This window comes from Galeopterus variegatus, unplaced genomic scaffold (genome assembly GCF_000696425.1).
Source record: "Galeopterus variegatus unplaced genomic scaffold, G_variegatus-3.0.2 Scaffold9683, whole genome shotgun sequence".
Lineage (NCBI taxonomy): Eukaryota > Metazoa > Chordata > Mammalia > Dermoptera > Cynocephalidae > Galeopterus > Galeopterus variegatus.
In genome coordinates, this window is record NW_007735794.1 from 26,116 (window position 1) to 38,780 (window position 12,665).

Genomic DNA, 12,665 nt, shown 5'->3' on the forward strand with positions numbered 1-12,665 from the left:
TTTTTTTCCTTTTTCAAACAATATCTTGCAAAGACCAAAAGTTTAAAATATTGATGAAGTTCAATTTATCAATTTTGGGGGGTATATACTTATGTGCCCTGCCTAAGAAATCTTTGCCCACATGAGGTATGAAGATTGGCTGCCATGTTTTCTTCAAAAAGTTTAACCTTTTTAGTTTTTATGTTTAGGTGTATGGGAGTGGCAGAGGCGAGCCTGTCACTTGGGGGCTGGTTTGGGGGATGCCTTCTCTCTGGACCCTTTCTGGGGTGATCTCATTGACACCCATGGCATGAATCACGACCACATGCAGATGGTTCCAAGTCTACATGAGCAGCTCAGATCCCTACTCAGCTGCAGACCCTGAAGCTGATGCCTTGGACATTTCCTCCTGGAATCTCCAGGCACCAGGAATGTGTGCGAGCTCCTCTGTCCCCACTGTCCTGCTTTGCCCGAGCACCTGTGTCTGATGGGACCACCATTACCCGGATTCCCGACTCTCCCCAGGGCATCCGATGTGCAACTAGAAATCAGATGACTCCAATATAGAGATAAAAAGTCAGTGCATGAATTTAAGATGGGGAGAGTCCCTTTCCTGTGACGATGAAACTGTAGCAGCATATTCCCACCCTTACACTATGATCACTATCAGGCTGCTTAATGGGCATAGGCATTTTAAAAGGGTTGGAGGAATAGCTCAGNGATCACTATCAGGCTGCTTAATGGGCATAGGCATTTTAAAAGGGTTGGAGGAATAGCTCAGAGGCTGAGGCGTTTCTCCCACAGCAGAGCATCCCTCTCTCCGTCCCTTTGTGCTCACAGCTCCCAGTGGACTATCCTCCATGGGCAGTTGGGGATGCCCTGCAGACTTGCCTTCTCTATGACCTTCTAGCCTGTGCTGGTCTTGGTCTCCGAGTGCCCCCTGGTGGTTGCGTCCGTTGACTGTGTCTCCATGTGGTTTGTCCCTGAAGGAGGGGCTGTGGCTTTGATTCAGGCCCTGCCCTCTGCAGAAACATCCTGAAAATCTGACCCCTGGCAATCATCTCAGTCCTTTGCAAGAGGGATATTTCAGAAACACAAAGCTGGCAGTTCCACACCTCCTTCAGTGGCTGCCCTGGCCTTCAGGGTGAGTGTCAGTCCTTCAGCTTAGTGCACAAGGCCAGGGTGGCCAGTCCTTTGTTTGGGGGTTAAATAGTGACCCCTATCCCCAATAGTGTTGAAATCCTAAACCCAAGTGCCTGAGAATGTGACCAATTTGGAGACAAGGTCTTTAAAGGGGAGTGAAGTTAAAATGTGGTCATTAGGGCAGGCCCTAATCCAGTGCTTCTAGTGTCCTTCTATAAAAAAGAAATTTGGACACAGAGCCAGAAATGTACAGAGGGATGACCACGTGAAGACACTCGGGGACTAGAGTGACGCAGCCATCAGCCAGGGATCTGTGAGGGATGCCAGCAGACGCAGGAAGCTGGAGGGGGCAGGGTAGGACAGCCCCTAGAGCCTGCAGAGGGAGGACCACCACGCCAACACTTTGATTCGGATCATCAGGAAGTTAAATCATTATTCTAGGTTATGCTGCCACACACAAGTTTGTCTGCAAACCCTAAGAGTTTAAAACATTTTTTCTTCTTTATTTCTTTTGTTCTTTTTTTCCTTTTTTCCTTCCTGTCTTATTTTTTATTTCTTCTTTTTTTTTCAGATTTTAGTAGGAGTCCTTAAATGTAATGTTATACGGAAGCCCAAAATACTAAGTTTAAAAGTGGTATTTTATTATTATGACTTTATTTTTTATGTACTGTATTAATTGTAGTCTCAGAACATTGACTTCATTAATAGAAATATTTGAAATACAGAATTATGGAAGGTTTTGTAGTTTTATTCACCCTTAGAAGCAATGTTCTTTGAGTAAAATGTTAGCAGATTCCTTGGTGGACCCTTAAACGGGAATGTTCAATTTGTCATACTTTTTGTATTATCGTAAAGTGACCACTAAATTAAATAGACCTGAATTCCAACAGTCATTTATATTCTATACACTTAAATTTCACATGATGTGACCTGAGTGTGTTGTACTAGACTAAGTTAACTAGACAAGCTCATAATTCTACAACTGGTTGAGTCAACAGCTAGTTTTTTGTACCTGGCCTGAATCGCTCACTGTATACTATTTCCTTTAGAATACTGATATCACTAGAGACATAGGACAAATCAAGTTCCCACGCATTTTATCAGAGTCTGTAGTGGCAGGAAGAACTGGAGAAACTGATACTAAAAAATGGACAAAGCTTAGGGTTCTTTACATATCTACGTAAAGGAAGAAGTCATTGCAGAATCAGCATCCACTACTTTCCATGAATGTGTACCTCTCCATCATCATTTCAACACCATTCCAGTAACAATCTCTTTTTCAAAACTCCACAGGTATAAAGTTAAACCTACATATCAAGACTTGAGCATTACCATTACTTATTACCGGGACTCAGCTCCCATTGGTTCTAATATGTTCCCTGGGCTAATATTTTGTGTGTTGAAAACTAGTTTTGAGCTTCAAACTTTTCCAACAGTGATTCACATATCTTCGTGCAGGTGGTAGGGCTGCACAGCATGTGAGAGTGAGGGTTGGGAGCTCTGTGTGCACGCCCTCTGCCCGCCCTCCTGGAAAAAGCCACACTGGTGGGCAACTAATGCACGGCTGCCACGCTCCCTTCATTCCTCCTCCCACGGGCTCTCCAGTGTCTGGAGACGCTGCCCTGTGCATTGGGCGAACATTTTGCAGAGGTTGTCAGTGCTATCTGTGGGAGCACTGGTGTGACAGCGACTTCTTTATGACGAGAGCTAATGTGTTTGTAGGTGACTTTTAAGATTATTTTGGGTCAGGTTAAAAATCTCAGTGAGATGTAGTTTGGCCTTACGTCAAATCTGTAGCTTAGTTTGGGACAAAATCAAGATGATATGAAGTTAAACCTTTGTTGGGTTCCTCTTCCCCTGTTCTAGTCTAGATTGTCGCCTCTAACTGGAACATGGCAAAGCCCAGTGCCTTTCGGTCCCCCGAGGATGCTGAGACTTCCTGCTTGGCATGTGACACCCAGTGAGGTTTGGCTATGGACAGGCAGATCCGCACAATTAGGAGAGCTGGAAATGTTGCCCTGGTGCCACCCTCCCCTTGCGTCCACGGCAGGCACTGCTGTCCCAGTAAAAGGCAGCCGAGTTCTGTGCACAAGGAAGGGACCCGACTCCAGGAACTTGCTGCTTCTACCACGAGATAAGGTGGTGGCTGGAAACACAAATGCCAGATTACGTCACTACTGAGCCCAACCGCAGCTGTAGTAGCAACAACCTTAATGTCCTGCTGTCCCAGCCGTCCTGTTCTGGCCCCTCTTATGCTTTCACATGCTCTAGTAAATCGAGGACATGGGTGGTCTCCAAATACAGATAAGAGTTATTTTACTTGGCTCTTGGTAGACGTGACTGTGTGATGGAAATGAAAGGATTTGACCAGTGGGTAGGAGGACAGAAACTGAGCCTTTGTATAAACATACTTTATGTCACTGGACACAAACAGGAGCCAGAAAAAGAGCAGAGAGCTTCTGTTGGGGAGGAAGTAAGAGTACTAGGATTCTGGAGGAAGGCTACATGAAAGGGTTAAACCCAAATGCTCCCTGCAGAATGTGCTGCTGGTGAACCCTGGGTGCATCTTGGCATGCACATATCTGCCTGGCGGTGGACTGTCTTGTCAAGGTGGATCTCTAGTGGGGGTAACTTCCTCCCCAAGGGAAGAGTCAGCCTCACCTGCAGTGGTGGACTGAGCCAGGATTTGTCAACAACCCATAAATTATCTGTGTATCTTCATAGTCCTGTAAGGTTTGGTTTTATACATTGCTGAGGTGTGCTCATTTAAGTTTTTCCTTAGATCTTGGGCACAGCACTAACACTATATGTATTGAAAAAGAAAGTGAGAGTGATTCCCCACATCTTTACATTACACTTATATGTAACAAGGGAATTTCCACAAAGAACTCATAATAGAAAGAAAAGTTAACTAAAGAAAATAATGCATATTACTTTAAATGCTGTATCACACTAATATCAATAAAATTCTAAATGCTATATATGTATTTCCTTATGTAGCCTTACTGTTATGGTTTTATTTTACAGATGAGAAAACCAAGGTTTTTAAAAGTCAAGTATCTTGACAAAGGAATACAGCAGATTCAAAGAAAGAAAAAAGAAAACATCAGAAATTTTACGATATTCATAGTTTTCCATATAGCTTGCAACCCATCCATACTAAAATATAAAATCTCTTTTTTGTCCAGGTAAATAGTCAGTAAATGAGCAAAATCTACAAATAATCAAGTGAACTTTATAATTATCAATCAACTACTTATATTTAACTAATCTTCAGGTGTCAGTTCAGAAATCCTATAGAAAAATAGCCAAGTGCAATAGAGGGAACCAATAACAATGCCTGTCTATGGAAATATAAAGAAAGTTAAAAAAAAAAAAAGGGAGAAGAAAGAAAAGAAAAGAAAAAGAAAAAAGAAATCATCCATGCATAATCTCATTAAGTTATCAATTGCCTAATGCTGCAAGTAATGTTTTCTTTTCTGTACATGCACACCCAGAACTCTGAGTACCAAGATTCTAACAGCCCAGCATGAAGTGTCTAAAATTAATGGTAAGTCCTCATTTACTGGGGATTTACTGCAGCAAAGAGAGGGGCAGCTTGGGATTATAAACCTTACTACTTACCAAAGAATTTGGGGAAAGTCATCAACTTTGTACAACTCAGACTTTTCTCCTATAAAAATATAAATGGATCTTCTGTAAAAGATAAATATTTTCGGTAAAAAAAATTTTTAAAAATTAATTTTAAAATAAATTAAATTATAATTGCTTTATAGATTTGACATATGTGGCTTAATACTGCCAAATACTTTTTGCTGCCAAATACTTTTTACTTGCGTCTGTGGTCTTTGCCATGAGAATTTTTTGCCATCATCTTGAGGAAGGTATGCAGAGCCCCGGTCCTGTTTTTTATGTTCCAAGATGTTTCTCACGGTTTTCAGATGTCATGACCTTCAAGGAAAGAGTATGGAACCACATTTTCCACTTGTTGGAACAGTTATTTTGCTCCATATTTTTGCAAAGTGCCTTAGATTCTGCCTCTGAAATCCTCCAAACACCTGTGACAGCATCTGGTCTTTTTAGCCACACATCCATTTAGTTGTTCCGAACTGACTTTGTTTTGGAATATCCCAGACCTGTGATGCCCAACATGTTCGTTATCGGTGGCATCAACTGCAATCCCTGCAAGCCACTGCCTCAGGTGAGTTATCTCTCCTTTAGCACAGGAAGAATAATCTGGCTTGGACATCGAATAAAAAGATTTCTTACTGAAGTGTTATTTGTGATTGATAGGTGTCGCATTTGGAATTCCTTTGTGGTTTAATGAATTATTTAGTGCTGATTCATATAATTGCGATCTAGCACATTTTCTAGGGGTGCCCTCGATACATGTATGTATGTGTATGCAATTGATATAAGGGTATATGATATTCAGGCCGATACATGTATGTATGTGTATGCAATTGATATAAGGGTATATGATATTCAGGCTGCAGTTTTTAATACCGTTTTTGGAAAAATACTGACAAACATATTAAGAAATGAAATCTTCCTTTTTGCTGATCTTGTGCTACCCCTTGAGGAAAATACTCTTAGCATTTTCCAATGTTCTGGAATTTTCTTTGTCTATTGTAACTTCTCCCACTCATTTTATGAAAACAAAATCTAGGGTCTGGCTGGACATATTTATTGTTCTTTGCCTTGCATTTTCCTCTTGCCAGTTAATCATAGATGTGTTCATAGGCCAGCACGCAACAGATGTGACTCGCAGTTTTAACAATTGCATAAATGTCTTTACTTTGAATGCACTGTTCTTTTTTCAAGTAACAAGTATTGATAGATATTTAGGCTTTTTCCACTTTTTGCCTATATGAAGAAGAGCGTATTAATGTTCTTAGTAACTTTCTTTACATTCATGCCTTTCCACATTCTTGTTCTCATCTCAGCAGGCCAGAGTCCTAGGAGTAGGATTGTTTGATTAAATGATATGCATGTATTACATTTTAATAAATTTGACAAAATGCTTTCAAAATATTGAACAAGAATACATGAGTTCTGGTTTTTCTATACTCTTTCTAGCTCTAGATGTTGTCCGACTTTGAAATTTCCTTGGCAAAAAATTCTGTGTAGATGCTTCAGTTTTTTCTTTCTACTTTCTCTCTCTGAAAATACATGTATACGTAATTCACAAAAGAGTAATATATATCAATATATCTCTTTTTTGCCTTTTGCATGTCCTCTTTTGTGAATTACATATTTACATTCTTTAACCACTTTTGATAGGGCTATTTGTCTTTCTATAACTGATTGGTATAATCCTCTTGAGTACTCGGAATACTAACAGTTACTTCCTTACATGTACTGCGAATCTCTCTTCCTAGGCTGTTCTTCATCTCTCGTCATACAGGATATTCAGTTTTCGGTAGTCAAATTGGTGATCTTTTTCTTTAACAGTTTGTGGGTTTCAGCTTCTTTATGTCTTCCCAAGCCTGAAGTATATAAACATTTTCTCCATATTATGCTTTAATGTTTTAAATTCTTTTAATGTTGACAGTATTTTGCTTTTACAATGAGAAGTTCCATCTATACAGTGTAAAGATCTAAATTTACTTTTTCCTCAATGGATATTTCATTGTCCCAACACCATTTAATAAAAAAAATCCATTCTTTACCCATTGGTCTTTGCCATGAGAATTTTTTGCCATCATCTTGAGGAAGGTAGTAACAAGTATTGATAGATATTTAGGCTTTTTCCACTTTTTGCTTTTATGAACAAGAGTGTACTAACGTTCGTACTTTCTTTAAATTCATGCCTTTCCATATTCTTGCTCTTATCTCAGTAGGCCAGAGTCCTAGGAGTAGGGTTGTTTGGTTAAATGATATGCACATGTTACATTTTAATAAACTTGACAGGTGCTTTCAAAATATTGGACAAGAAAACATGAGTTCTGTTTTTTCTATACACTTTTTAGCTCTAGATGTTGTCAAACTTTGAAGTTTTCTTGGCAAAAAATTCCATGTGGATGCTTCAGTTTTTACTTTCTATTTTATATCTATGAAAATACACACATACGTAATTCACAAAAGAGTAATATATATCAATATATCTTTTTTTTGCCTTTTGCATGTCCTCTTTTGTGAAATATATATCAGTATATCTTTTTTTTGCCTTTTGCATGTCCTCTTTTGTGAATTACATATTTACATTCTTTAACCATTTTTGATAGGGCTATTTGTCTTTCTATAACTGATTGGTATAATCCTCTTGAGTACTCGGAATACTAACAGTTACTTCCTTACATGTACTGCGAATCTCTCTTCCTAGGCTGTTCTTCATCTCTCGTCATACAGGATATTCAGTTTTCGGTAGTCAAATTGGTGATCTTTTTCTTTAACAGTTTGTGGGTTTCAGCTTCTTTATGTCTTCCCAAGCCTGAAGTATATAAACATTTTCTCCATATTATGCTTTAATGTTTTAAATTCTTTTAATGTTGACAGTATTTTGCTTTTACAATGAGAAGTTCCATCTATACAGTGTAAAGATCTAAATTTACTTTTTCCTCAATGGATATTTCATTGTCCCAACACCATTTAATAAAAAAAATCCATTCTTTACCCATTGGTCTTTGCCATGAGAATTTTTTGCCATCATCTTGAGGAAGGTATGCAGAGCCCCGGTCCTGTTTTTTATGTTCCAAGATGTTTCTCACGGTTTTCAGATGTCATGACCTTCAAGGAAAGAGTATGGAACCACATTTTCCACTTGTTGGAACAGTTATTTTGCTCCATATTTTTGCAAAGTGCCTTAGATTCTGCCTCTGAAATCCTCCAAACACCTGTGACAGCATCTGGTCTTTTTAGCCACACATCCATTTAGTTGTTCCGAACTGACTTTGTTTTGGAATATCCCAGACCTGTGATGCCCAACATGTTCGTTATCGGTGGCATCAACTGCAATCCCTGCAAGCCACTGCCTCAGGTGAGTTATCTCTCCTTTAGCACAGGAAGAATAATCTGGCTTGGACATCGAATAAAAAGATTTCTTACTGAAGTGTTATTTGTGATTGATAGGTGTCGCATTTGGAATTCCTTTGTGGTTTAATGAATTATTTAGTGCTGATTCATATAATTGCAGTCTAGCACATTTTCTAGGGGTGCCCTCGATACATGTATGTATGTGTATGCAGTTTATGAATTCCAGAAAGATGGGCATGGTTTTGCTATAAAGTCTTCCTGTTCAGGAATATGTTTCCCTTTTTATTCATATCTTTTCTTCTGTCCATCAATAAAATCTTGCACTTTATGTGTTTTATCTTTCTTATTATAATTTATTCCTAGTCACTTTATTATTTTTGAAACTTTTCTGCACAGTGTAATTTTCCCATTTCTATTTGGAACTGGTGATGTGTCATTGAAGTACATTTAAATTCAATTAAATTAAAGAAAATTATAGTAAATAAATTTTTGTACATTTATGTCATATATAGCCTTTTCACTAATTTCTCTCATTAGCTTGTAAGATTTATAAGGTGTACAGCATCATCTGCAAAGAATTGCCTGCAGCAATTTGTATACCATTTATTTTGTTTTATTTTGGCATATACCTTCAAAACATTGTTGAATAACATGCTTGTTATAGCCAGCTTAACTGAGATTCAGACATTGAAAAAGTCTTGACAAATACTAATTAAGATTCTTGGCAAATGCACAGTCAGTAAATTCAGGTGAAACACCCATTGTCATATCTCAGTATAGTATTTTATTAGAAACAGACTATGCATTTTAACCTATAGTTCTGGCTTCTTACAAGATTCAGTAGACTTTGTAAGTGCTGGGATTTAAATGTGTTGGAAACATAATCCCCAGTGCATCCATGTTGGGAGTTGGGGCCGAATAAGAGTGGTTAGGTCATGAGGGCATGTAGTAACATCGTTATCACAGAAGAAGGTTTATTAGCATGAGAGTGGGCTTGTGATAAAGGCGAGTTCGTACCCTTCCTGCTGTCTTGCACGTGTAGTCTCTTGCCCTTCTGACTTGCTCCATGGTATGACACACAAGAAGGGCTTTGCAAGATGCAGACCCTTGATCTTGGACCTCTCAGCCTCCAGAACAGTGAGACAAATAATCTGTTGTTTTTAAGTTATCTAGCCTGTAGTATTCTGTTATACCAGCAAAAAAGAAACTGAGACAGTAACAGAATCATATTCTCCCACATACTGGCAGATGTTTGCTGAAAGAATGAATTTTCAAGCACTTGAAAAAGTGAAATGGTGCTCTTTGTAGAAAACAGAGAGACTACAGTTTCATGCCTGTCAAAATTAGGCATTGCATTCTGCTCTTGGCAAGACCAGGCAAGGAGATGCAAGTTGCAGGATTCTATGAGGCTGAGCCTGGTCAAAGGATTTCTCTCTCCTTTATCCTCTGTCAATCACAGAGCCAAGGACCACCCAGGCGTCATCAACACCCTCACCCTCTACCCACGGGAGGGGCCCTGCAACTTCCCAAACTGACATTGACTTCTGTGTGGCTTAGTGGTTTACTCAGAGAAGTTTAGAGATGTAGAAAGCTATATGTGATGTTATGTCACTTTTCATATGTCTATATCTATAAAATTTGAAACTTATTGAAACATATACTTTTATGGATGTTCCATTATATGTATATATATATATATAAATATATGACATATATGCTTTTATACTCATATCTATTCAAGGATATATATGCATGGAAATTATTATATATATGAAAAATTATATATTTATGTATATATTTGTAAATGTAAATGCAAAGTAAGCAAAATTGTGAAAGAAGAATTCAGATCCCATAAAAGTCTCTTTGACAAAGAGCATTGGATACAGCAGAATTACAAAATTAAATTTTTACCAGAATATTTATGGACATTGTATGTTCCTCCTTTCTTGTTTAAGATGGGCAGGGTATCTCCTGGAAGAGCATACCGTTTGTTGTACCTTTTTGGGGAACAGGAGGCGTAATCTGAATCCCATCGGTCTGATGAGAAGAAAATATTGCTTGATGATAGAGTGTGTGTTTGTGTGTAGTGTCTCAGGCCCTACTTACAGGACTTTCCTTAGGGCATCCTGTGACAAAACTTCCTTGCATCTATCAAGGCGAATTGTGTTAGGGATGAAATTAAATACTTTCACAGGGATGGCCAATCATAATTTAGGAAAACATTGAAAGAGTTTAAATGAAAAAAAAATCAGTCCGTTTCAACTTTTGGAGAGTTCCAGGAGAATTGATTACTAGGTCCAGCTGGTCTCCAATCCCTCAGCAGACGTGAGTGGGCTTGGTGGTGGTGCAGAACGACATGCAGTGGGCTCTTATTTCATTACTCACGATTAAAGGTCCTTCAGATAACAAACATCTACTGAGAGGCTCTGTGTGCCTGCCTGAGTGCAGGGGTCATGGTCATAATCAGTAGACATGGCTTTGCCTGCTGGAAGCTGGCTGTCTAATGGAAGGCGGACCTTGATGAGTTACAAGCTGTGAAACACACTTTGAAACAAAAGTAAAGGGTGTGAATGGAACTGATAAAGGGGCCTTGCCAGGTGAGGAGTAGCTGGGGGAGCAGAGTGCGAAGCAGAGCAGGTGGCAGCGGCAATGTGAAGACAAATGTCATGAATTCCTTCATGTTTGGAACCCACGTGTTCTTCCCCTTCCCCCCGTCACAGGATCTCTTTACTCTAGTGAACATGAGCATTTGGAAGTCCCAGTTTATGTCTCTTCTGAGAAGTCCCTTTGTCCTGGCTTATTTAGTGTTCAGTGCCCCTCCCCACTGCCCTCAGCTCTTGGGACCACCACCCATGTCTGCAAGCCCCCGTGAGAAGTCAGAGACACAGGCCACTGCAGATGTCCGGCAGGGCAAGCCATACTTCCCTGCACTGTCCTGTCCCAACTAGGGGTGATTCAGGAACATATTGGACCTGTCCCGGGTCAGAGGACACTGACTTCTGCAGCCCCCACCCGACAGCCCATCAAATGGAATACATTAACCCCATATCCCACATCACACATGCTGTCTAGGTAACTTGATGAGCTGAGCTTCGTGGATTAATTGACATGGTGATGTGTTTTTATAGTGGTTTAAGAAAATATTTATTAATTTTACCTATACATATTAGTATGCTCGATTCAGCAAGTTTCCATTTTGATGTGTCAAACATTTTGCAGGTCTTTTGAAATCTCATAGGTCCTAACCCTACTACTTGTGGGTTGTGGGTGGCTAAAGGTTCTGGATAGTGAGAACCCAAGAAGTCAGCCCCTCTACAGGGTCAACTTTCCAGACAGCCCGCTGCTTTGCGTGTGACATCACCCCCATTGCCCACTGTAGCTCTCCCCTCTGCTCAAAATGCTCCCCTCACTTTTTGGGAAATCTGCTCCTTATCTGCAGAGATTGGTTTTATCCCAGGATCTTCCTCCTTCACCCCCTTGTGTCTGTCCCAAGCCTGAGTCATCCGGTCTGCTGTAATCCGTGAGAAAAAGTGGCCTTTGCCTAGACACTCAGGTGAATGGTGACTCCTAAGGACACCTTGAGTCTCACAGCACCAGTCAGGGCAGGACTGGGCTCCAGGAGAGCTGCCCTTTAGGGACCATCATGGTGACAGATTTGCCAGATTACTCTTCCTAGTGTCCAGTGCAGAAACACACACATGTGCGCGCGCGCGCGCACACACACACACACACACACACACAGATCATTCTCAAAACAGTATAGTCAAAGTCACAAGGAGGAAGAGAATGTTTGCTAATACCGTCTTATACTGAGAGTTGTCATTCTGTTATCTTATGTGTAGTGGTGTTAGTTTCTTTCCCTCATTTGCTCTCTCCACCCCATGTCTCTGTGGGTCTGCTGGGATGAGAACAGGACCTGCAGATAAGCTACAAGATGTTCAGAGCATAGATCTACTAGGAAGGGCTCAGACCAAGGTTGTCAACACACCAGGAGTCTAGAAGAAAGACGTGAGGTTTGTAGCAGCTCATGCTTCTATCTCTACATGCTTGCTTAAGCATTCTTCTCCAGATGGAATGTTCCTGGAAGGAACGCTCCCTAGCTTCTGCTGGCCTCAGAGAAGCCCTTTGACCAACTGGCTGGTGGTTTCTGCTGTGAGAACCGCAGAGGCTGGGCCATGAGGCAGCCCCAGATGTTCTAGAACCACATATCCCAGCCCTGTCAGGGCCTTCTCATCACCCCTGTGCACATTGTCATCTGTCCCCGATGGTTCTGCTTGTGCCAGATCCCCGCAGGCGCCTCTGCACCCTTTTGTGTGCCTCTGGGGTCCTCACTTCTTCCCCAGAGTCTCGCACAGTCTTGCATGAGAAAAGAGCCTTTCTGTTGAGGCCCTTCTCCTCTGCCATAAGGGCTCAAATCCAGGCCAGGTGCTGGGACACTCTCTACGTTGTCTTTCTTTCTAATTGTTCAGCTCCCTCCATCCCGTGGCTAACCTCTTTTCTTTTTGTGGGCTCAGGTGTCAAATGCCTCAAATTTATAAGATAATTTAGCTTCATATTTTGTTATGAGC

The 12,665-nt window shown here is 40.5% G+C and overlaps 1 protein-coding gene across 1 annotated transcript in view; it reads left to right on the forward strand.

Moving 5' to 3' along the window:
• Positions 1-5,272: 5,272 nt before the first annotated feature.
• LOC103609495 (UDP-glucuronosyltransferase 1-8-like) overlaps positions 5,273-12,665 on the forward strand; it is a 21,557-nt gene continuing 14,164 nt past the window's right edge. Inside the window, 2 exon segments of the mRNA XM_008593808.1 lie at positions 5,273-5,323; positions 8,035-8,101. Of these exon segments, the coding sequence (XP_008592030.1) occupies positions 5,273-5,323; positions 8,035-8,101 (118 nt within the window).